The 26,728-nt window shown below is 42.9% G+C and overlaps 1 protein-coding gene across 17 annotated transcripts in view; it reads left to right on the forward strand.

The window, feature by feature from the left end:
• cadps2 (Ca++-dependent secretion activator 2) overlaps nucleotides 1-26,728 on the forward strand; it is a 607,285-nt gene that overhangs the window by 322,148 nt on the left and 258,409 nt on the right. For all 17 annotated transcript variants that reach the window (XM_059652338.1, XM_059652341.1, XM_059652344.1 and 14 more), the window contains exon 8: nucleotides 4,388-4,527. In XM_059652338.1, coding sequence (XP_059508321.1) covers nucleotides 4,388-4,527 — 140 coding nt within the window. The remainder of the gene's footprint in view (nucleotides 1-4,387; nucleotides 4,528-26,728) is intronic.

The following is a 26,728-nucleotide window of genomic DNA, read 5'->3' on the forward strand; positions in this document are numbered from 1 at the left end:
TGACCCCACCCACTTCTAGAGTTAACTGGGATGTATCTATAAGTGAGGATCTGATAAATAATTTAAATGTGGAAATGGGCAACTAGTTATGAACTTAACCCAGGATTCTAGTTTTAACAGATAACAAACTGATTTCCCAAGGTGCATGAAATTTAAAGGATCAATAAGGACAGAACACAGTGGAGATCAATTATACTGAAGTGTGCACAGCTACTGGGCTGTCAGTGTGAAAGATTTCTGCTCAGAAAATTTGAACAGCGAGCCAGAACTCACGATTCACAGGTGCTTTCCAACTTATTAAAGCAATTGTGGTAAGGTGACTTTCCTCACCTTGATCTGACCTTCCATGCTTCAGGCTTCATTGCATGTAAAAACAGCTGACCCAGTTCCCCTTGAGCGGACTTCCAGAAGGCAGAATAAAGAGAGATGGAAACACAAAGGAGGCAAGACCCCCAGCACGGGATCTACAGGCACAAGACCAGTATCTTCAACGTCAAGTAGTAACAGTGCCTCAGGGAGCTCAAACCTTCATGGCAGGTCATTGCTGAGCCAGCAGTCTCTGGGAACATGATGTCCATTAGTGTGGACACAGTGGGTGTGCAGTATGAGGGGTGACTATGACTATTACTGGAGAGATACAAGTCCCTGATTTTTTTTATTCATTCACTGGACTTGAACGTCACTCTCCCAGCCACTTCTTACTGCCCATCCCTAATTTCCCTGAGGGCAGTTGATAGTCAACCACATTACTGTGTTCTGGAGTCACATGTAGGCTAGATTGGGCAAGGATGGTAGATTTCCCTCATTAAAAGACATTAGTGAACCAGGTGGGTTCTTCCAGAAAATCAGCAACTTTTGTACAATCATTTTTAGATGCTTAACCGGAGATTTTTAGTGAATTCAAATTCTATCATTTGCCATGGTGGGATTTGGACCTGGCGCCCCAGAACACTACCTGTGTCTCTTCATTAATAGTGGAGTAATATTATGCCTAATAGCCCTCCGAGGCTTAGCCATTGTGTTGTAAAGGTTTAGAATACATTTCCTACCTTTAGACTCTCTTCCTCCAGTTGTTTATTGGACAGTCTAACTTTCAGCACAACTATGTCCATTATGGTATCGGATCGCCTTCTATCTGGCATTTTGAATAACCACACGTCTTTCTTGGGAATTTTTTTTTTGCTTGGGATTGAATTCTGGTTGACTGCTGAGGATTCTGGAAGAAGAGCAGCTTACGATCCTACCTGTGAAATGATTGACAATGAGGCAACACAGGTTCAAAGAAGAAAAAGTGACATGAGCAAAAAGAAAAATCCTGCAAATAGTAATTAGGATCTGGAGTGCATTTCCTGAGAGAGTTTGGATGTTGTTTCAGTTGAGGCATTTTTGTGTACCGCCCCTCATTTGGTTTAGAAAGACTGAAATTTTCTAAAAGCTGTTGCATAATAACGTTGAACCAGGGAAAGTCCAGTTAACCAGAATGTAACAATATCAAACAACCTTGACCTGTGTGAACTTTTTTTTTTGGATTTTGGAGCCCATTTGTCATGACGCTGAGCTGTTACACAATCAGTGACACAGTCTCGCAAATTTATTCTCTTTTGATGCTCTCACTGTGGTACGGACTGGTGCTCTCTCTCCATTCTGCCATTCTGCTCCTCCTGTATGTTAACACTACATCTAAATCTTATGGCATCATCAACATTTCATCAAGAAATCTGATCTCTTGTTGCAATCAGAAATCTTAGGCTTCATTAATAAGGGTTAGGGATCAAGAACAAGGAAGTTGATTAGGTTATTTGATCTCCAACACTATCTCTGTCTCAGCAATGAGTTCAGCAATATCAGGCCATCAACTCTTGTCTATCACTAACAAAAACAGAAATTGCTGGAAAATCTCAGCAGGTCTGGCAGCATCTGTGGAGGGAAATCAGTGTCCAGTGACCTTTCCTCAGAACTTGTCCATCATCTGTCCCCATTCTGTTCCACTTGCTCCTTCCTACATTTTGCAATAGTGTCAAACCAATTGCTTCAGTTTGAAAGAAGACATGTTGAACTCAGAATGTTAATTCTGTTTCTGCCTGTAGTGTTGCCACCAGGCCTGCTGAGTATTTCCAGCACTTCCCTTGCCATTTCAGATTTGCAGCATCAGCGTTGCTCATCTTTTGTTTCAGAAGTTTTGCTGAACTTTAATTAAAATTGGTTTGGCCTGAATTTAAGAAAAAGTAGCTGCGAGTTGATTTGATAGAGGCGTTCAGAATCATGAGGGTTCTAGATTGGGACAAATTGATCCCACTTGCAAAAGAATTGAGAAGGAAGGTACACATGTAAAGAATCAGAAGTGACATGCGAAAAGAAAATCCTGCAGCAAGTAATTAGGGTCTGGAATACACTTCCTGTGAGTGTGTGGATGTTATCTCAGTTGAAGCATTCAAGAGGAAGTTAGACTGTGACAAAATAATGGTGAATGTGCTGGGTTAAGGGAGGAAAGCAAGTAAATGGCACCAAATGAAATGCACATTTGGAGAACCAGCACAGGCACAGTGGAACAAATGACAGCCTGCTGTGCTAATTCTATGAAATGCTCATTTTTATAGCACTAACACCATTTTCTACTGATTCATTGATTGCTGGTCCTTCAGCCAGTAACAGCCTCTTCCTTGTCAACTTTGCCTCAACACTGCCCATCGTTTAATAGCCTTCCAAACACCTTTCCATTTAACTGAGCTTGCTCTCCTTCTAGGATATCTCTTTGCAGAGGAGGAGTGTGAGACACATCTGGAGTGTTAACTTGGCAATTATTGTCCATGTCCAAAAACAGCATACAAACAGCCATCAGATATATTAACTGCTGCTGATAGAAATCTCCATCTGCAGATGGCTTTCTGTTCACAGCGTGGCCAGGAACAATGAAGCAGAGCAGCTTCATGTCTGCAAAGGAAACTTGCCTGTTTCTCTCTCTCTGATAATAAAATGTGAGGCTGGATGAACACAGCAGGCCAAGCAGCATCTCGGGAGCACAAAAGCTGACATTTCGGGCCTAGACCCTTCATCAGAGAGGGGGATGGGGTGAGGGTTCTGGAATAAATGGGGAGAGAGGGGGAGGCGGACCGAAGATGGAGAGAAAAGAAGATAGGTGGAGAGAGTTTATGTGGGGAGGTAGGGAGGGGATAGGTCAGTCCAGGGAAGATGGACAGGTCAAGGAGGTGGGATGAGGTTAGTAGGTAGATTGGGTTGCGGCTTGGGGTGGGAGGAAGGGATGGGTGAGAGGAAGAACAGGTTAGGGAGGCAGAGACAGGTTGGACTGGTTTTGGGATGCAGTGGGTGGAGGGGAAGAGGTGGGCTGGTTGTGTGGTGCAGTGGGGGGAGGGGACGAACTGGGCTGGTTTAGGGATGCGGTGGGGGAAGGGGAGATTTTGAAGCTGGTGAAGTCCACATTGATACCATTAGGCTGCAGGGTTCCCAAGCGGAATATGAGTTGCTGTTCCTGCAACCTTCGGGTGGCATCATTGTGGCACTGCAGGAGGCCCATGATGGACATGTCATCTGAAGAATGGGAGGGGGAGTGGAAATGGTTGGTGACTGGGAGGTGCAGTTGTTTGTTGCGAACTGAGCGGAGGTGTTCTGCAAAGCGGTCCCCAAGCCTCCGCTTGGTTTCCCCAATGTAGAGGAAACCACACTGGGTACAGTGGATGCAGTATACCACATTGGCAGATGTGCAGGTGAACCTCTGCTTAATGTGGAATGTCATCTTGTGACCTGGGATAGGGGTGAGGGAGGAGGTGTGGGGGCAAGTGTAGCATTTCCTGCGGTTGCAGGGGAAGGTGCCGGGTGTGGTGGGGTTGGAGGGCAGTGTGGAGCGAACAAGGGAATCACGGAGAGAGTGGTCTCTCCGGAAAGCAGACAGGGGTGGGGATGGAAAAATGTCTTGGGTGGTGGGGTCGGATTGTAGATGCCTCCCTAACCTGTTCTTCCTCTCACCCATCCCTTCCTCCCACCCCAAGCCGCACCCCCATCTACCTACTAACCTCATCCCACCTCCTTGACCTGTCCGTCTTCCCTGGACTGACCTATCCCCTCCCTACCTCCCCACATAAACTCTCTCCACCTATCTTCTTTTCTCTCCATCTTCGGTCCACCTCCCCCTCTCTCCCTATTTATTCCAGAACCCTCACCCCATCCCCCTCTCTGATGAAGGGTCTAGGCCCGAAACGTCAGCTTTTGTGCTCCTGAGATGCTGCTTGGCCTGCTGTGCTCATCCAGCCTCACATTTTATTATCTTGGATTCTCCAGCATCTGCAGTTCCCATTATCTCTGTTTCTCTCTCTCTCGCTCGCTCTCTCTCTCCATTGTTTGGAAGCCTGATTCTGTATGTTTTGTTTTTCAGGTAATTCTCTATCCAACTCCAAATAGTCCAAAGACACCAGAATGGCACAAGATGATCATTCCCAAAAATAGCCAAGATTCAGATTTAAAGATAAGACTAGCAGTGAGGATGGATAAACCTCCAAACATGAAGCACTGTGGGTAAGTCTGGAACTGACAAGTTGCGATTAAAACTGTATGTGTTATGATTGGAGTCCAGTCAATAGCTGTCAAGGTCAGCAGTTCCTTTTTGCAGCTCAGGGCAGTGAATTTCAAAGTGTTGCCCACAGATCATTGATCCTTGAGAGTCCTCCAGGTGATCTGCAGGCTACTGTGAAATCTAAGTCTCTAACACACAACGCCATGACTAAAACCAAGTGAGAGAACAACCCAGAGCCCTCGTCGTCCTCTAGGGTGATAAATTTATTACATTTATTTGTGAGAAAATTGCAACCAATTTGCAGTTTCCCAAATCTGACCATGCTTACTGTAACTGTGCTTACCATTGCAATGGGGAGGATTGTAGAATCATCTTTCAAAATTACAGAGAAGAATTTTTATATAATTAATAACACAGATGTGTGTGGACTAAAAGAACATTCAAAAGTTCTCATCCAAGAAAAAGGAGTGACGTTTTGGATGGTGGTCTTTCTTGGTTGTGCTGAGAAAATCATAGGAGCAGTCCGATTACACAAAGTAACTGCATTAACTATCACCAGTAAATCCTAACCAAAAATGTCAATGTGGCATTTGTTCGTTCCCAGGTCAGATTGTACTTGATACCAACGGTTAATCTCTCAATGGCTTCACCAGGGGTACATGGTGGGAATTTAAAAAGAGCAAATGAGGAATATGTATATTTCTTACAAGTGCCATAGACATGAGTGAGTAGTATGCCCAGTTTAATATTGCAGATTAGAATTGAAGCAACTATGGAGCGTGTAGTTATAGATTTGGGTTTTTAAAGTAGTCATTGCTAGTGAATAGCCAGGTTCCCAGTCCCCAACTTTTCTTTGCATCTGCTCATAGTCTCAAACTCCCATCCCTTGGATTCTCAGCCTTCCACCCCTTTTTTCAAGTTCCTGATTTCTCCTCCTTCCCTCTCTCAGAAGTGGAGTTTTTTTGTTGCATTCTCCTTCAGTCTGTTGACCTCCGGCTTTGTCTAGGCATTCTCCTTCAGTCTGTTGACCTCCGGCTTTGTCTAGGGGCAGTAGAGGCACTGCATGGAACAGACTGAATAACCATTTTTAAGTTTGTTGAAGATAGGAGACAGGCAGAAGAAAAAATGAGAAGCGTTTACTGAGTGCATTTTGTATTCACTTCTCTGAATAAATTGATCAATGCACTACTTTTGTATGGAATGAGCTACACAGTCCAAGAGGTCCAGGGCTTAATCCTTTTCCTTGCTGAATGTAATGTCACCTCTGATGCAAGTGCAGAAAACATAATTTCTTTTTCATTCAAACAGTTCAGCTACCTCAGTGTATGCCTTAATTTACAATGTTTCATTTTGTCCCTGCCCTTACTTTGTATTTAGGAGAATATTTAAGGATCTTTTCTTGTTACCTTCTACATTCAACCTTGAAGAATTGACCTTGCATGACTTTGAATTTGATTCTTTAAGAGCCTTTCTATTCCCTACTTTGTGATATTTCAGTGCATTTATTTGTATGGTGTTTTTGATTAGTTTACTAGAAGTTTGCAGAAATAATATTACAGTTAGAAACTTATCAGGCTGGTAGAAAATCGCCGCTGATTAGGCAGGTACTTAAGTAATTTGAAAGGGTGGCCACTGTGCATTAGGAAAGACAACACCTGAGTGACACACAGTGGGGCCCACAAGCAGCATAAAGTCATGAATAGGTTATTAAGTCCACTGAGCCTAGTCTGTTGTTCGAGATCCTTGTTTTTCTGTGGTCTAACTCTATGTTCCTGCCATTGATCCAGATCTCTTGAATACCTTTGGTTATCAGAAATCTATCAATCTTAAATGCACCAGCTACTATGAGTGGAAGAAAGTTTCACACATTCCACTCTCTAAACATAAAAGTATTTCCTAATTTTGCTGCTTGGTCTCACAGACATCTGTGCCTTCATCACCGAAACCTCACAACTTGTAGCACTGGTCATTTAGCCATGTCAGTTGTGCTACTCAAGCTACTATAACCTTGAGCTTCTTTGCTTCACGTTCCCTCCAAAGATCAGCTGTAAACTTTTATTGGCACCTCCAGAATGGCTGTACTCCATTGTATGTTAAGTGATGCCCTCCCTGCCAGAGCTGAATAGCATACGCATTTAATGACAGTGGAGACAGGTACATTGGATTTTTTCTGCCATTGCTGGATTGCCTCCAATGCAGAGCACCAATAATTGAAACCAGTGACTGCCAAGTAAGATCCTTTTGCAGGAATGTCTTCTCTGCACTCAATATCCTACCTTAACTTCAACCATAAAAGAGCTTCCTCTATGTGTAAGCTTGCTTTTCTGTTGTTTGCCATGTCTCTTGACAGTTTTGGCTGCATTAGGCTTTAACTGCAAAGGCATGAAGATGAATACTAGAGGTGAAAGAAATGATCACTCACCCCTCTATTGGAGTCCCAGCCAGAGGCTGAAGTGAAAACAAAAATGCCAACTGCTCAGTAAGACCAATATTGAACAGGTCACCAGACTTCTGAAAATAGAGAAACTATCAGCTGCCAAACCCGCTTGCAAGGAGTAACAGGTGCAAGAGGTAAAAGAGAAGGAATTGGAGGCAAACAGAGATGAAACTGCCCAGAGCGGTGGTGAACTGCACAATGAGCTGGCCTCCTCCCACAAGCCTCTGGGATGAAAACCTCCCTCTTTTCACTCACAGCACCCAACATTAAATCCAGGTCAACATTGATGAAGCGGGGTTCTTTGACTTCTCATCTTGAGCATCCCGACAATGTCATCTCACTTTCTGATGGTGTTTTGGAAGGCTTTAGTAAAAACCATAGATGTCTCCCTCACAACAGCCTTATTGATGGTTGCCCTGGGGTGTCTACACAAGCCCCATACGTCACTTGTCCCACTTGCATGTCCATTTCTACTGGTTGTAAGTCAGCAGAAACCCACCTTCATCTCAGTTAAAGACCCAGCCCCTTGAAAATCAGAACTTTAATCAGTTTTCTGTTGGAAATAAGTTTCTGACCCTAAAACAAACCTGGTTTCTGTTTAACAAACTCTAACATGAAATTACAGCCAAGGTCTTTTTATCACTCTAGTATGGGTTGTAACAACATGACAATGACCAGTTCTCGTTTCTTCTTTGGTTGCTTAGGGAAAAGCATTGGCCAGGATACCAGGGGAAGCTCCCCAGATCCTCTTCAGGATAGTGCCACAGGATTTTGTACATCCACTTGAGAGATCTGACAAGACCTCATTTTTAATGTCTTAGCTGAGAGTCTGCAATGCTTCTTTCTTTTATTACTAGGAACCTGGATGGTGTACTTCAGTCTGTTTGAGTTGGGACTTGAACTTACAAACTAATTCAGAGCTGAGAGTATGAGTTTTGGTGTAAGGTCAAGTTCTACTTAGCCAATAAATACACGTTGGCAACTATAGACATGTAAATCACAGAGTATGAACTTTGGTGTTAAGGGATAGATTTTCTTAAGACGTCAAATTAATTAAATGAGAAAACAAGGCCTCTGATGATACTTATTTCCTGTACCACCCTTTGTGGTACTGCTGCTGTTCTCATCTAATATATGCAAAAAGTAGAAGGAAGATGGTACTTAATTTTTGTGTGTATTTTACTCTAACACATGTTCTTTCCACATTCTCCTCCAATGTACAGCTGACTGTAGGATCATCATGTGAGGATCGCAGTAGTTCTTAGGATTGTGGTGAGAAAGCCTGTATGTCTTAAGTCTTTATGACCATTAGCTGATCACATACCTGTTGAAGGCCTTGATGTATGCTGAATAAAAGCCAAAAGAACTGCAGTTGCTGTAAATCAGGAACACAAACAAAGTTGCTGGAAAAGCCCAGCAGGTCTGGCAGCTTCTGTGAAGGGAAAAGCAGAGCTAATGTTTTGTTTCTGAGGAAGGGTCACCGGACCCGAAATGTTAACTCTGTTTCTTCCTTCACACATACTGCCAGACCTGCTGGGCTTTTCGAGCAACTTTATTTTTGTTCTTGATATTTGCCGAAACCTTCTGTAAAGCTTTACACAAGAACCTTCAGTGCTCTTCTCATTTTAACAAGTGTTTCAGTGGCATTCCTGCCAGGACTCAGCGTATTGGAAATTGGAGATGATCTCTTATAGATGATCCTGCTGGGAGTCAGTTCTCTTCGTACCCAATGAGAGAAAACAAGGCTGGAGTTATGGTAGGCTCTCTCTGGCAGCCAGAAGTTACATTCACCCCCCTCGGTGAAGAAGAGAATCCAGTCCTACATGTGTTGGAGCTGATGAGCAGCTTGAAATGGCCTTTTATACAATGTTATTACTAATGCTGGCAAGGCCATCAAACTCCAATTGCCTTTTCTGTCTTTGACATGTCAAATGCATAGTGTGATACAGTTTTGTCAGCTTATACCTAGGCTAATAAATACACATTGACTGCAGTTGGCAGCTGTAGACCTGTGAATCACAGAAATAATTGAGACCGTGTAATGATGTGCAGAGCTGGAGCCTACTGAGATTACTATGCATTAGCTGTTGCTTTGTAACTAAAGGTAGTGGTGGATAAAACCAGTGTATCCATTATAGCCTTAGACATGTCAGCTAGTGACAGGGGAGGAGCAGACTCTTTCCATTTATCACAGATCCTACCCAGGAGTTACTTCATTGAGTCTGCCAGCAGGATATTTATTGTACTGAACAAGTCACTCAGTTTTCTTGCAAAAACTTCTTAGTATTTGCAAGGTATAACTTGATGAAATAATTTTTAACCTGATCCATCTCACAACAAATAAATTCTTTCTTAGTATAACCTCCTGCATAAAATGTAGGAGGCCATCTTAACCCAGCATGGAGTTGTACCTCAACCTGATTTTGCAACTCCCAGGTTGCACACGCCCCCACTGACCAACCGTCAGCAGACATTAAGGAGTAAATCTCTTCTCTCACCTCCCTCTGTCTCAATTTCATGCCTTTGGGGCGAATTCAGTGATACCACTCAAATCCCCTTCCTTCAGTAAGCATAGCTCGCCCTGGGAACTGAGCAGAGTAGGACGTAAACACTCTCCTATTTCTTGTCTGATAGGCGAAACATTATCAGCTGCTGAGGGTGGAATCTTTATAGGTGCCTGAGCAACGTGGGCTACAGTGAGGTGTGTGGCACAGTCGGGCGGCACATGTGACGAGGCTAATCTTAATGTCAACATAATCTTGCTCCAGCTTTAACAACTGCTCTTCACAAGTAGAATGGCGAGATTCCTGCTAGGCAGTGGTGAGATGCCAATTAATAGTTATTGTTGTTTGTTCACTGCTTTGGTAATGCTACAACTTGCCTCATTATCATTCAGCCTCCCAATTTATCAAATTCCCAGAACAGAATTAATGTCAGGCAAACCTGACAGGAAAACCACGGTTAACACCTGGTGGATTCAGCTCGCCACTGCCTACAAACTGCTTCCATGTTGGAAACCGGATGCTGACATCACAGGGTACGCTCTATTGGCACAGGCCACATGCATCCCATGTCCACTGTCATTGTCAGCTCACATGTGCCAGCCCTCTAAGACTTCTCATGGTACATCTCTGATATACTCACTGGTAACTTCCACATTTCAGTGCTGTATTGCAGGCTTAACCAGCAATTATCAATGCTATGCTGCAGCAGGGACACTGTACACTCAGGGACGTGCAACCAGCTGATGGATTAGACCAGGCTGTACCTCTGGGCCCTTGCTTTCTCATGCTCATTCACTCTGAGCCTACCTGGATGTCCTTTTGGGCATTGTCCCTTCAACCAGAGATACCATGCTCCTATTATTTTAATCTTGCTTTGCCGTTTAATACAGGTACAAAGGCAGGAAGCTTGTCATGGTTATCAACAGTTATCGGTCAATTCAGATGGCCCAAAGGGCCGAGCAGTGGCAGATGGAGTTTAATTTAGATAAATATGAGGTGCTGTACTTTGGAAAGGCAAATCAGGGCAGGACTTATACACTTAATGGTAAGGTCCTGGGGAGTGTTGCTGAACTGAGAGACTTGGAGGTTCGTAGTTTCTTGAAAATGGAGCCCAAGTAGATAGGATAGTAAAGAACATGTTTGATATGCTTGCCTTTAATGATCAGGGCATTGAAAATAGGAGTTGGGAGGTCATGTTGTGGCTGTACAGGACATAAGTTCAGCCACTTTTGGAACACTGCATGCAATTCTGGTCTCCCTGTTATAAGATGGATGTTGTGAAACTAGAAAAGGTTCAGAAAAGATTTACAAGAATGTTGCTAAGGTTGAAGGGTTTGAGCTATAGGGAGAGGCTGAATAAACTGGGGCTATTTTCTCTGGAGTGTCAGATGCTGAGGGCTGACATTATAGAGGTTTATAAAATCATGAGGGGCATGGATAGGGTAAATAGACAAGGCTTTTTTCCCCAGGATAAGGGAATTCAAAACTAGAGGGCATAAGTTTAAAGTGAGAGGGGAAAGATAAAAGGGACGTAAGGGGCAATCTTCTTGCGCATCGGGTGGTGCGTGTAGGAAATGAGCTGCCAGAGAAAGTGTTAGTGGCTGGTATGATTACAACATTTAAGTGGCATCTAGGTGGGTATATGAATGGGAAGGGTTCAGAGGGAAGTGAACCAAATGCTGGCAAATGGGACAAGATTTATACAGGATATCCAGTTGGCCTGGATGAGTTGGATCGAACAGTCTGTTTTTGTGCTGTATATCTCTACGACTCTAAGTCAAGAGAGATACCAGCCCAGACCTTGCTTAGGGCACTCCGAATCAGGCTCCTCTCCTCATAGGAGGTGAGACGTTGAATGAAGAACTATACGCTCACCTTGGCATTCTCTGCCTACAACAGTAGGCTGCTTTCCTCCTGGAATAAGAGAGAAGCAAGTATTAGTGGAGATGAAAGTGGGTGGCTGTGCTGTTATTTTTGGGTGCTGTTGGGGTACTGTACTGAGTGAGTGCTTAGGCAGTGCAGAGAGCATGCAGGGAGAGTGCTGTCAGGATTTGGAGTAGGTGAGAGGGAGTGGGTAAGATGTTGCAGGTAAGAATGAGAGTCGTAGAGTACAAGCCTTGGTGCAAGGTTGCAACAGGGATAGACCGAGGAGAGTTATTGGAGAGAAGATGGTGCCACTTACCCTGGTGGAGTAGAGAAGGACATTACTCTTCGTCCTCCTGTGCTGGGCATTCACCAGTCTTGGATGTGATTGCCATATTCTAGTCTTGTGGTCCCCACTGCTGGGAAGAGGAAATCCTATGCAATACTTCCACCCTGAGCAGCAGGATCTCCAGATTCAGCCCAGAGAGTGTTCAAGAATACCGTGCTATTAACTTTGCTACATCGAGTCACACTTTGTTTTTGTACTTTTATACGTTCATGATATTTGGGCATCGCTGGCAGGGACTATTAGTTGTTGCTCATCTCTAGTTGTTCTTGATAACTTAACGCCAGCCATGTCACTGCGGGTCTGCAGTCACATGTATGTCAGACCAGGTAAGGATAACAGGCTTCCTTTCTGAAGTGATAACACTGACCAGGATGGACTTTTACAAAACCTCAACGATAGTTTTTGTATTCCAGATTTATCAACAGAATCTAAAACCCAGCTCCTGCCATGCTGGGATTTGAACCCGTGTCCCCCAAGCATTAGCCAGGATGGACCTGATGTTTGTTTCAGACTTTCAGCACCTGCAGTTCTTTGTTTTATTCTCTGGATTACTAGTCCAGAGGCATTACTGCACTGCTACTCCACTCATCCCTGGAACATCTGGACAACAAGGACCCTTACGTCAGGCTCCTGCTCATCGACTACAGCTCTGCCTTCAACACCACTATCCCCTCTGGCATGGTCGCAAAACTCTGAGACCTATGTCTCAGCACTGCCCTTTGCAACTGGATCCTCCGCTTTCTGCTCCACAGGCTGCAATCAGTGAGGATCGACAACTGCTTCTCCTCCACGGTAATCCTCAAGTTTGAAGCCCCCCCGGGATCTTTCCAATTCACTTAATCCAGCTCTGTTTGCTTGCCCTTATGATTGCACTTTTATAAATTTTATAAAGTTATTCTCGGTTCCACTCCTGTCTTCCTGAAACTGAAAGTAAAGTTCAATCATCAGATGGGTACTTCTACTGACTAATGACTTCGCAATGAGATCATTATAATCCTACCATATTACATATTACCAGGTCTAGCAATCTGCCTTCTGGTCAGCTCCAGAACGTGCTGTTGAAGAAATATGTCCTGAAAATATTCTCTGAGCTTCTCATCTTTTAGCTGCCCTTGCCCATTTGACTTTTTCAATCGATTAACATCTCCTATTATTATCACTGTGCCTTTCAGATAAACTGATTTGATTTGATGTATTGTTGCCACGTGTGCCTAAGTACAGTGAAAAGTTGTGTTTGCGAGCAGTAGAGGCAGGTCGTAGTGAGCAAGGACATACAGATCGTAGGATGCTTAGACAGAGTGAGGCTTATGGGTTGTGCCTCACAGTAGGTGTGTGAAGCAAGATCAACATTATTTGAAGTTAGAGAGTCTGTTCAGCAGTCTAATAGTGGCAGGGAAGAAGCTGCTTTTGAACCTGTTGTTGTGTGTGTTCAGGCTTCTATACCTTTTGCCTGATGGTAGAGGTTGAAGGGGAGCGTTACAGGAGTGGAAGAGGTCTTTGATGATGTTGGCAGCTTTCCCGCAGCAATGAGTAGTGTAAATGGACTCCACGGATAAAAGGTTGGTTCTGTGATGCTCTGGGCTGTGCACACAGCCTTCTGTAGTTTCTTACCGTCCTGAACAGAGCAATTGCCTTACCAGGCTGTTATTCACCAGACAATATGCTTTCAACGGGACATCTGTAAAAGTGGGTCGGGTCCCGTTTCTTCGTTTATGCCACCATAAAGGCTGTATACCACTCACACAAGTGACTGTTTCCACATCTTGGTTTCCTGAACTTAAATCATGCCTCTCTATTGTGCTAATGTCATAATTAACTATCAGAGCCAGTCCTTCACCTTTTCAGAGTTTCACACCTTCCCTGACTGTCCTATACTGTTCAAGATCAGGTCCCAATACATGCCACCCAGAAGCCATATCTCCACAGTGGTTACTAGATCATATTTATTCATTGAGATTATACTCTCATCATCCATTCTTTTCTAATGCTTTGTGCATTCAGACTTAGAGCATTTACTTTATCATTTTGTTCTCAGTAGTAAATTCTAGTCTGATCTGTTGGTATTTTGTGGAAATATATTTTTTTGAAGCTAAGAAGCTGAATTTGTGCCATCACAACTATGTCTAACCTCAGCTTTCTCACTAGCACATGGTTGTGGTGACACAGTGACGAAAGAGGCTGGTGTGGAGCTGGGATTTAAAAATTGCTGCTTATGACAACCTATTGTAGCAGTTTAATTTTTTACAGAAACTTGTAATGAAATTCCCTCTTTGTGTAAAAACTACAGTTTAGAAAAATACAATTTCCTGTTTATTAGCAAAGGTACATGATAAAAAGCACTGATCAAAATTAGCTTTGTTTGGATGATGGAAGATTGACACTGATGAGGATGGTGTGTACATGGAATGAGCTGCCAGAGGAAGTGGTGGAGGCTGGTATATTACAACATTTAAAAGGCATCCGCATGGGTCCAAGGATAGGAAGAGTTTAGAAGGATATGGCCCAACTGTTGGTGAATGGAATTTGATCAATTTAGGATATCTGATCGGCATGGATAAGTTGGACTGAAGGGTCGGTTGCCATGCTGTATAACTCTATGACCCAAGAGGGTTATTGAGACATCACTTTTTGAACGTGCAGTTGAAGCAGAGAAACATTCAGCATCTTTATCAAAAAGTTTATCTGAGATAATTAAGATATGCGATCATCTTTAATGTGCGCCTTCTCATTAGCAAAATCTCTTCATTTACTCCAACTAAACCACTTGTACTTTTAACATCTCTATCAAATTTTCACTTAGTCTTTTCTGCTCAAAGGAAAACAATTGTAGCTTCTCCAATCCTACTTCCCTTGAAAGTTTCCAGTAAATTGCTTTTGCACATTCTCCAGAGCTTTCATACCCTCCCTAAAGTATGCCCAACATTTGAGTACACATTTCCAACTGGAACTACACAAGGAATTCATATAGATTTGACATAACTTGTTTTTAATCCAAAACAACCTATTGTAGCAATATGATGAAAAATAAACTTTCATTTTTAACCCCCTTTTGCCCCACTTGTGGCAGGCACAGGGACAGCACCCATAAGGTTCTGAATATTCACTGTACTCAGGCAATCGCCACACTTGCAGAATTCCTTTATAGCGCTCAGGCTGTGAGTAAGGTCCAATGCTACTCTGGATGCATTACCAAATAAAGTCGAAAGAATTGTGGATGCAGTAAATCAGGAACAAAACAGAAGTTGCAGGAAAAGCTCAGCAAGGTCTGGCAGCATCTGTGAAGAAAAAAGTCAGAGTTAACATTTTGGATCCAGTGACCCTTCCTCAGAACTGATGGCAGCTCGGAACATGACGGTTTATATGCAGAAAGTTGGGGGGGGGGGTGCGGGATGGAGTTTGGAGTAAACAATAGGATAAAGGATAGAGCTTAAAGAGAGAGGAGAGCAGTTGGATAGACAAAGGAGTTTATAACAATCTGGCTAGGAGGGTGAATGGTTATTAATGGGGACTGTTAGTGACTGATAGAGATGCAGGAACTGAGAGAATGGGATGGAGTCTTTACAGGAAGCAGGGTGTGAGGATATATAGTCCAAGTAGCTGTGGGGGTCAGTGGGTTTGCAATGGATATTAGTGGCCAGTCTATCCCCAGAAATGGAAACAGATGTCAAGGAATGGAAGGGAGGAGTCCGAGATAGACCAGGTGAAGGTAAGGGCCGGGTGGAAATTTGAAGCGATGAAGTTGACCTCCTCTGAACATATACAATGGACATGGAGGAATTGTAGAGACTCCGTCCCATTCTCTCAGTTCCTTGTTTTTCGCTTGGTGACCCTGCAGCCCTCTGGACCCCATATTGAGTTCAATAATTTTATGGCCTAAACTGTCCCATGTCCTAGCCCCCTATCCCACACCCCAGGCCTTGTTATCACATAACCTGCCGTTACAGACTACCTATTGTTAGTGCATTACCGTTGGTTTCAGTTACTGCCAGAATTGTTGTGCTAATCGCTACCAATTGAATGATGTAGGAAAATGAAGTATTATGCGAAAGTTTAAATATATATTTCTGGATAACAGGTTTGATGCATAGGCTGAGATTTCACATGTGTTTGTGATTCCAGAAAATTCTGGCTATTGTGAAAGCTGGGAAGCACTGTCTGAGACAAGAAAATTCAATGTTTGTGTGTTTGTGACACCAGGGAGAGGTTCAGCCTTGCCTGCTGACAGTATGTATTAGAAATATGGATTTTGTGGCCATGGATTTCTTTTAGGTTTATAAATGTAGGCAGGGCACTGCAATTTGCTGATGTGCACAGTGGTCAGGCAAAGCTCCTCGCTGACAGATAAATTGGAAAAATGAGCCTTGAGGGATTGGAAATGGCCTTTGAGTTCTGCTTCATGATATGAAGCATCAGCAAGGTTAGGCAAGCAGCATGCTTTGGCTTAATTGCTTTGCATTGTGTCCAGAACTTAAAGTACTTCCAAAAATACTAAAAATGTAATTACAACTTCAGATTAAGTATGATCCAAGTGTTCACTTACATGAGCTAGAAAGAAAATGCTAATAAGAAGGAGGAAGGATCTTTAATACTTTATTTTTTATTGTCATAACATTTCAATGTGTCGGTTGCACCATCATCAGCCACATTCTTTTAAAGACAGCGATATGAGGAATTAGTTGGAACCTTTCCCTTGGTGCAATGACATGATGACCATGTGTAAAGTGTCAAAACGTGCTATGGAAATAACACAGGAGCTGATGTTTACATGGATATTCGATAGCAACTTCCACCTCTTGGCCAGCATGGTTGCTCAGTGGTTAGCACTGCATCCTCACAGCACCAGACACCTGGGTTTGATTCCAGCCTTGAACAACTGTCTGTGTGGAGTTTGCACATTCTCCTTGGGTCTGCGTGCAGCTCCTCTGGGTGCTCTGTATTCATCCTTCAGGCCAGGTGAATTAGCTGTGGGAAATGCAGGGTTAGAGCGATAAGGTAGTGGGCTGGGTCTCATTGGGCAGCTCTTCAGAGGGTCTGCGCAGACTCCGGGCCAAATGGTTTGTTTCTACACTATAGAGATTCTACAAATGTAGAAATCCAGAAGGTGGTGTTCGAGATGTGATGTTTTTCTTAAAACACCGTATCAATGTCTAGCTTCACCAGGTGTTGAACAGTGAGACAGGATTCTCACCTGTGAGTAGTGAGAGTTCTTTATGCACGCAATAGCCTGTATTAACATCTCATTACTAGTTAATCTTGCCTCATTTATACACAATTTCTCAATCTCCCACTGGTGGATAGGCACTTGACAGTGGCATTTCCCAACATGAACAGCAAAGTGGTTACCTAGCAACTACAGCTCACCACTTGCTCCATCAGATGGAAGCTAGCCATCTTCATATCAGGGCGCATTCCAGTGGCAGTAATTGCGCACACCCATATCCTTGTACCTTGGCAACCAGCATATACCAGCTTCACCACAAGCTCAAGGCGCTCTCTGATCCACTCAAAAGATGTTTCTGGACTTCAATACTACACTTTGGAGCTCACCAGCCTCTCTTATTGCAAAGTTTCGACAAGGAGAGTTTGTGGGCAGGGGTGTGAACCTATCTCATGGATTGGAGAAGGCTGCATCTCTGTCTTGCCTTAACATTTTGCACTTAGTCTCCTCAGCCAGAGTTTAAAGGCTCCCAGTAATTTTGTTCTGAATTCCCATTTCAGCACAGAAAGAAAGCCAAGCAGCTCGTCATATTGCTGCACAGCACCGTGCTACATCAATCTCATACCTGTAACATGTGCCTGCAACACACTGCATATTCTTCCACCAAATGGCATATCCCACAGGCTAAAGGGTGTAGCCCTCTGTTAACTGAAGGGAGACACTCTTCAGTCAGGGGTCCTGGACCAATAAATCAAGAGCAGCATCCAGTATCAATCCAGCTGCTGGGATGCAGCTGGCCGGTCCCCTGAGGTGGTCAGCTTCCAGGGGAGCCCTTCATAAAACTTGCCAAAATGTACACCAAGCTAATTTCTGATAAAATTCAGCTTATTGTGTTCCGTCAAAAGCAAAAGCCAAATTGAAGACAAACCGCTTTTGGGAATTAAACCTCAAGCAAGTCTATTGGGGTACCAGGTGTGAACATGCTGTGAGAGTCTCCTGGGCGTGACCCTGATGGGACAGACTTTCCCTAAAGTTTCTCCTGATTTCAGCACAAAGTGGAAACCTAGTAGGATTGGATCTCAGTACCACAATGTAGTCCAGCCAACCTTTTGTATCTTGTAATGCTCATCTTAAGTAATGCTCAGAAAATCAAACAAGCTTGAATGGAAATACAAATCTCTCTCCTTTTTTTTTACTATCTCTCAGGCATTTTCTTACATCCAAATTACTTAGGCTTACTCTGTGTATCCATTCTACAACATGAGCAAATATTATGCGAATAACTCACATAAAAAGCAGCTATATTACGATGACGATTGACTCCTTGTTTTCTGGAAGAGCTGTCAGCCCTGACAGAGCTGGCAGCCATTCTTCCTGTGTGACAGTTTTTGATTAGTTTACTTTTCATCTGTGATTAACAATGCACAGTAAACCATTTATTTGATGGTTTCTTTAATCTGCAAATGGCTGCAAGGGAGACTAGCAGCTGCTGAATAATTGCTTCTGCAGAATAAGATGGAAACACTAACTTGTAGCACTCTGCTTTACTTCTTGCTCTCTTTCAGTTTTTGACTGCACAGTGGCTGAGACAGAGGGGCCTGGTGTGACAAGTGTAATTGCGAGAGTCACTGCATTGCTACTAAAATCTTCCTTGTACAAGAGTGACGTCGTATGGCATATGGGGAGTCACGGATGCTTTACGTGTTCTAGACAAGCCCATGCATAAGAAGTATCACCTTTCCATTATACATAATCTTTTCCTCCCCCTGTAGTTATCTCCTGGATCATTTCTCTGACTTGAGCTACATTTTCTTGTTCACTATTCCTCTATTCCCTTTTGTTATACCATGCCTCTCATCTCTTACCCATTCTCATGGATATTTGACCAGTTTTCGTATTTGTCCATAGACTTACCTGTTCATTCCACTGTCGTGTCCTTGCTCCAGTTATCTGATTGTTCTGGCTGGTACATCACCCAGGAACCTGCTGCAGGCAGGCAGCCCCTGATGAGATTACCTTTCTTTTCTTCATTGTAATCAGTACATGCATCAGCATCTACCCCTTATCATCTGATCCCTGTGCTCTAGGCTGTAACTTCTATTTAACAAAAAATGGGTTTGCAATATACAACACAGCTCATCGTTAACTTTTCTCCCAAGTTCACAGCATTTGAAAATTCACAATGTTTCCCTTTTGTATGGGAGGAATGTACTTTTCTGTCTAATCCCCATGTTCTATTGTTAGACTCTTCACATCTATAGTTAGATTCTTTCCATTCTGTATTTTTTCCCAGATTGTTCCATTCTCTGCATCTCTGTTCTCATACACATTCAAATTAACCTCCTTGCTCTAGAACTCTGTGCTCTATTAATGAAGCCTAAGGCACTTCTATATGCTTTATTAACTGCTCTCAACCTGTTGATCACCTTTTAAAGTTCGCACACATACACCTACTGTTCCTGCACCCGCTTTAGGGTTGTGCATTTTTTGTACAGTCTTTCCATGCTTTCCCTATCACAACGTATTGCTGCACATGCTTCCACATTGAATTTGATCTGCCATATATCAGCCCACTCCACCAATTTGTCACTGTCTTTATGAAATTCTACATTATCCCCCTTGCAATTTACAATGTTTCCAAGTTTCACATCATCGGCAAGTGTTGACCTTCTATGTCCTGATACACATGAAGGAAAGCAAGGATTCCAATAACAACCCTGGAAAACTCCATTACAAAACTTGACCCAGTCCTAAAAATATCAGTTAACCATTATTCTCTGTAATCCATAACTCAACCAATTTTGTTTCTAGCCAGCGGTTTAGCCTTGTGTTTTTATTTGATTAACTTTTAGGATGATAGTGTTACTGGCAAGGCCAGCATTTATTGCCAACCCTTAACCGTTTTTAAGCAAGAGGTGGTGAGTTGACTTAACTGAGTGACACACTAGGCCAATTCAGAGGGCAGTAAAGGAAAAACTACGTTGGTGTGGGTGTGGACCACATGTGGGCATGAGCCAGTTCAAGACAGCAGATTTCCATCCCTATAGGGTCATAGAGAGTACCTAAATTGACTTACTCTTCTGATCTCCAATTAGAACACACACAGGCTACTGAGAATTAATTATTCTTCCTACACAAACCATTAAAATTTAGCCAGACGATGAAGTACGGAACTAACTCATAGGTGGCACCAACATGTAACTCTATCTGAGTAAACTGTATAATTAATGGAAAATGACAGTGAATAACTGAAATTGCTAAGGCAATTCTGTTGTGTCTTGGTTAATTCACAATAAACAGTTTTCTGCACAATTTGACAGTTGAGACAAGTGTCTGGAATGAATATAATTTGGTGAGATTAATTTCTCTTGAGAGGACACAAACTAACCATATTAGTCAGCAAGCTTATTAAGTAGATGAATTCTATATGGTTGCATTTAGCAGTATTTCCAAAACTTATGTGACCTTGCTTCCCACGGAGAAATCATTTAACATTCCTCTGAAGAGATGACATAATCTCTTCCCTCTTGGTTCCCATATTTCCAGGTAAATCCTCTTGCTACTCCAGTAGCTATATCTGGATCGATTGGCCTAAATCTCATCGCCTAGGGAAACTAGTGCATCCAAATAACACAGTTATATCTGGCTGTTTGCATTGTAAGAGTTTAATTAATGAAACAAATAATCTCGGTCTCTGACTCTGTCTGTCTCTTTCTCTATGCGTGACTGTCGATCCTTTTTTCTCTCTCTGCCTGTCTTTCTCTGTCCCGGCTAGAGGAGAAGAGTTGACATTTAAGGCATATTCTTCCAGCAATTCTCTTTAATGACACCTAAGATGAGGACATTAGTTGTAGTGCATTTCTGGTAGCAGCATGAAGGAAGATAACGTGCCTGTCAACTCAGATGAAATGTAAGTCTGTACTAATGACATGTTTTCGTGAAATGTCAGTGTAAATGTAAGCTCCAAGGTTTTACTCAAATGATTGAAAGAATTAATGCAACATTGAATGAAGAATGAAGGTAAGTTGCTAGCCTCATACCAACCAACCCAGGCCCCACTGTGTCGCATTCTGTACTACACCATGATCTCATCAGCATCCAAACAGCAGTCAATGCAATCTTGGCCAAAGACTTCGCTGTCTTTACAATGTTAAAAGTCATACATGCTTTGTATTGGTTCAAACAAGATCAGAAAATCCTGAAAGGACACAGCACACTACAGAAATTGGAAGATGTAAGCTTCCTTAACAGAACTGGGCATGAGGAAAAGATGAGAGAGCACTGCAGGTATATGTCGGGTCAGGGATACAAAATGCTGGAAAATTGAAGCAGTTGCTGGGATAAGATGGGATTGGCTGTATAAAAGGCTAAGAAGCAGTCAATGACTGTCTCAGTGAGATAAAATGAGAACAGGTAAGTACAGCAATAGGAAACACATTCATGTGCCTTCCTTAACACAGACAACTTGGTACCTACCTCTTTATTGCTTCTGAACATAGGGTTTGGTTTGATTGGAATGAAGTAAGAAGTCAGACGTGGAAAGATAAATGTGTAGATGAGGAAGGCATGAACATCTGAGTCATAGAGCTAAGTATTAAATGTATCCACAAGATGGAGATGTTTGGGAAAGCTGTCACCCAAAACACGTTTGGTCTTGCCAAGAGTACTTTTAATGTAATAATGTTTCTCAGGATCCTTCACAGGAACATTTTAAATCAAAATCTGATGCCAAACTTCTTAAGGCAGTAGTAACCCAGATAAATTTAAGATCATAATGGGAGAAATTCATTTTACATTTTGATCAATTCTTCCCTCAAATTTCTTGGTCAGGCGCTCTGGTTGATTAGAGCAGAAAACTAATCCAAGAATGCTGGCAGCAAGCATTGGTCAGTGTGGAAGCGACATCCTTTTTTCAGTGTAATGGCCCTGTTCTTTAGCTTAAAAAATCCTGCTTTCCGACTTATTCTCCGAATTCCATGAATCCACGTGTGTCTTGAGACAGATTTGTCTCTGTTTGGAATATACTCCGTGACTGAGCATCTGGATAGAGCACTGCAAAGATTTCAAACCATCTCAGTGAAGTTATTTCTCCTTGGCTTCATCTTTAAGACAAGGTAAACAGCCTGTCAGCATTGGCTCTATCAGAGACTCAAGTAATTGTATAAGTTTCAAAGATCACCCCTCACTTGTTTAACTTCCAGGGGACTATAGGTTTATTCTACTCGATATTTACCATTGCATGATTAGAGGTAGTAATCAGCAAGTATTTTTTTTCATTCCCATAGTAACACAGTTGACAGTAGGATCCTGTGATAGTAATGTAAACACCGAGCCAAATACTGGAAAAGCTGAAACAACAGCGCCATCTAGAGTGAAACTTGCTTCCTACAGCCGATGTAATACAAACACCTCTTGCGCTCTTCAACTCAACAAATTACTCTTCCGCCGAAAATGCCTTTTGAGTGATGTGTAGAAATATAACACCTTTGGACATTTTGCCAGTAATTACTTTGAAAAATGTGACATCAATGGCAGTCGTGGTATGAACTGGAATATCCTTGAGGCATTCCACTCAAACTATTCTCGAGGCACTTCTTGGAGAGTCTCTCGTAATGCATTCTTTACACTTAACGTGTCTTTAGCACAAAATTCCACCCAACTTCCTGCCCCGAAAAAAGTTCTGGAGGACCACAAAAGTACATCAAGTGCAGAAAACAATGACTAATTTGGACTTTGGGCGCCCCTCCTCAGAATTGTAATGTTTTTCTCTCTCACTCTGACTCCTTTCTTGTCTCTAGATTTACCCTCCTCTCTCATACCACTACAGGTAAAGAGTCTACACAAATATTAAAATGATCTGTTTTTAGCACATCGGCTATATCAGCAACATATCACATGCCTGTACCCACGGAGGACTCAGTTAATTTCTGCTGTCACGTTGGCATGTGGATGTTGTCTCGGACAATGTGGTAAATTAATTATAGAGTTATCATGCTTTGGAGAAGGCCACTCGGTACATTCTTCCAGTGCTTGTTCTTTGAAAGGAGTATCAAATTAGTCCACTCCTTCCACACTCTCCTTATAACACTGCATTTCTTTCTGTCTCTATTTCAATTGGAATTGGCCCACAGCCTGGAAACCACACTGTGTGCATTTAAAGCATTAATATCAAATTCTTCTTGTCAGCTATTTTGATGGAAATGTGAACCCATTAAATCTGAATTAAGTTACCAGCCCTGTTAAACAGCACATAGAGGAATTTGATATAAATGCTTTCAGGTTTTGTAAGTTGTCACACATATTAATTTCCAGGCCTACAATTAAGAGCTGATCATATAAGAAATAGTTGCAGGAAGAGGTGATGCAGCCTGGCAAGCCTGCTCTGTCATTTTCAACCACAAAAACATCTTCCTACCAGTTCTCCATATACCTTCAGTTCCAGAATCTTTTAACCTCAATAGAAGCAAAGCCATGTTGGAAATATTTGGAACAATGCTGTTTTTGTCAGAAAGTGAATAGATCTATCATTTTATCAAACAAGATTCAGGAGAATAACAAAAAGACAGAACAGAACAGAGGGAATATTCCAGACAAGGAGCCCTCATTCCGTTGAGACACTCCCTGGTTAATCTTATTTCAATTTGCTTGCATTCTTTGAACAGCAGTTTGGAATGAATATAAGTAGATTAGTGATGTGGCTTCTGGATAAAACATCATTGCCAGTATGTTATGGTTGGAGCATTTGCTATATGTTAGGCCAAGTAACCTATACCATGAAAACTAATTTCTTGTTGAGACAGATGTCTTAAGGATTAATCACAATGTTGTCTAATTATACTGTTGTAATGTCAGACATGCACATAGTCTGGGTTCTGTGCTTACTGATTAATAGTAACTGCAAGCAGACAATTCGTGTGAGGTGGGTACCTTTTATAGTGTGACTGTGATACCATTCCATTGGCTTAAAAGTTTGGACTCGGATCTATGCAAGAGTGATACATCTGGAATGATGGAAGTCAGAGGTTCACCCTTAAATATTTTAAGCAGAATAATTTGTTATTGGTATTTGCTTTGTTGACCGTAGCATAATCCCAGCAAAGTACTCAGCAAAGATTTGTAAATGAATAAATTCCACTGCCCATGCTCACCTGGGGAAGTTCCCTTCCATTGAAAGGGAAACAAGATACCCAGTACAGCAAATGGCCCCTGAAAGTTGGAAGAAAATCTCTGGTTTGTAGTGGATTTCCAATTATACATCATATTCCTGGCAAAACAAAAGCACTCTGTGTAGTGCACAGTGCAGTGGGACTTAGGGGTGGTGTGGTAGCTCAGTGGTTAGCACTGCTGCCTCACAACACCAGGGACCTAGGTTCAATTCCAGCCACTGGTGACTATCTGTGTGGAGTTTGTACAATCTGCTTGTGTCTGCGTGAGTTTCTGCCAGGTGCTCTGGTTTCATCCCACAGGCCAAAGATGTGCAAGTTAGGTGGAGAGGCCGTGCTGCATTGCCCATAACATCCAAGGATATGTAGGTTGGATGGATTAGCTATGGGAAATGCAGGGTGATAGGGATAAGGTAGAGGGGGTGAGTCTGAGTGGGATGCTCTTCAGCGGGTCAGTTTGGACTTGTTGGGCTGAATGGCCTATTCTATGGCAAATGCATTATTCCCTGGACAAAGCGTCAACCTGTGAATTGACCCCTTTGCATTCATATTTTCCTTGAATTTCGGATCAACCCTTTATACTGTTCTGTTTTCATTCACTTGTGGAATGTGGGCATCATCGATGCTTCAAGGGACTTGTGGTGTGGACTTGTTGGGCCGAAGGGCCTGTTTCCACACTGTAGGGAATCTAATCTAATTGTTGGCTGATCCAGCATTTATTGCCTGTCCCTAATTGCACTTGAGAAGGCGGTGGTGAGCTGCTTCTTGATCTTCTGCAGCCTATCTGCTGTAGGTAGACCCACAGTGTTATAGAGAGAGAAGTCCAGGCTTTTGACCCAGCAACAGTGAAGGAACAGCACTATATGTCCAAGTCAGAATGATGAGTGGCTTGGAGGGGAACTTGCAGTTGGTGACGGTATTATCATGCATCTGCTGCTTTTGTCCTCCGAGATAGAAATGGCTGAGAGTTTGGAAGGTGTTGCCTAAAGATCTTTGGTGAATTTCTGCAGTGCATCTTGCTACTACTATGCCCCAGTGGTGAAGGGTGTAGATGCTTGAGGCAATGGTGTGGGTCGCTTTGTCCTGGACGATGTTGAGCTTCTTGAGTGTTGTTGGGGTTGCACACATCCAGGCAAATGAGGAGTATTCCATCACACTCCTGACTTCGGCCTTGTGGATGGTGGACAGGGTTTGGGGAATCAGGAGGTGAGTTACTGACTGGTATTCCTAGCCTCTCGGCCTCTGAACTGCTCTTGTGGCCATTATATTTATGTGGGGAGTGCAGTTGAGATTTTAGTCAATGATAACCATGAGGCAGCTGATAATGGAGAACTCGGTGATGGTAATGCCAATAAATGTCATGGGGCAGTGGTTAGATTACCTCTTCTTGGTGATAGTAACAGCCTGACATTTGTGTGGCTTGAATGTTATTTGCCACTTACAGCCAGATCTTGTTGCATTTGAACAGTGACTGCTTCAGTATCTGAGGAGTTGCAAATGGTGCTAAACACTGTTGCAATCATCAGCAAACATCCCCACTTCTCACCTTATAATGGAGGCAAGGCCATTGTTGAAGGAGCTAAAGATGGCTGGGCCAAGGACACTGCCTTGAGGAACTCCTGCAGAGATGTCTCCATGGTGAGATAACTCACCTCCAGCAACCACAACCATCATCAGATGTGCCAGGTATGTATGCCTCCAACCACTGGAGAGTTCACCCCTGATACCAATTGATTCCAGTTTTACTAGTGGCCCCTAGATGCTACACTCAGTTGAATGGAACCTTAATGTCACTGTCAGCTCTGGAATTCAGCATTTTTGTCCATGCTTGAACGAAGGCTGTAATGAGGATGGGAGCTGACTGACCCTGGCAGAATCCAAAGTGGTGTCACTGAGCAGGTTATTGCTGAACAGATGCTGCTTGATAGCACTGAACATTTCCCATCACTTTATTGATGATTGAAGGTAGACTGAAGGTATGGTCATTGGCTGGCTTGGATCTGCTCTGATTTTTGTGCACAGGATATACTGGGGCAACTTTCCTCATTGTCAGACAGAAGCCAGCGTTGTAACTGCACTGGAAGAACTTGGCTAGTGGAGCAGCAAGTTCTGGAGCACAAGTCTTCAGTACTATTGCCGGAATGTTGTCAGGGTTCATAGCCTTTTCATTATGTGGTGCCTTCAAACATTTCTCGATATGGCATAGAGTGAATCGAATTGGCGGAAGACTGGTATCTGTTATGGTGGGGACCACTGGAGAAGGCTGAGATGAATCATCGACCAGGCACTTCTGGCTGAAGATTGCTGCGACTGCTTCAGCCTTATCTTTTGCACTGATGTCTTGGGCTGTTCTATCATTGAGGCTGGGGATATTTGCGGAGCCTCCTCCTCCTGTGAGTTGTTTAATTCACAACCAGACGTGGTAGGACCGCAGAACTTAGATCCAGTCCATTGGTTGTAGGCTTGCTTAGCTCTATCGCTTGCTGCTTATGCTATTTGCCATGCATATAGTTGTGTTTGGTAGCTTCACCAGGTTGACAGTTCATTTACCAGGTATGTCTGGTGCTGCTCCTGGCTTACCCTCTTGCACTCCCTGTTAAATCAGGGTTGATACCCGGCTTGGTGGTGATGATTGAGTGGGGGATGAGGTTACAGATTGTGCTGGATTACATTTCTGCTGGTGTCGATGGTCCACAGCGCCTCATGGATGCCCAATTCTGACTTGCTAG

Source organism: Stegostoma tigrinum, chromosome 18, assembly GCF_030684315.1.
Source record: "Stegostoma tigrinum isolate sSteTig4 chromosome 18, sSteTig4.hap1, whole genome shotgun sequence".
NCBI lineage: Eukaryota > Metazoa > Chordata > Chondrichthyes > Orectolobiformes > Stegostomatidae > Stegostoma > Stegostoma tigrinum.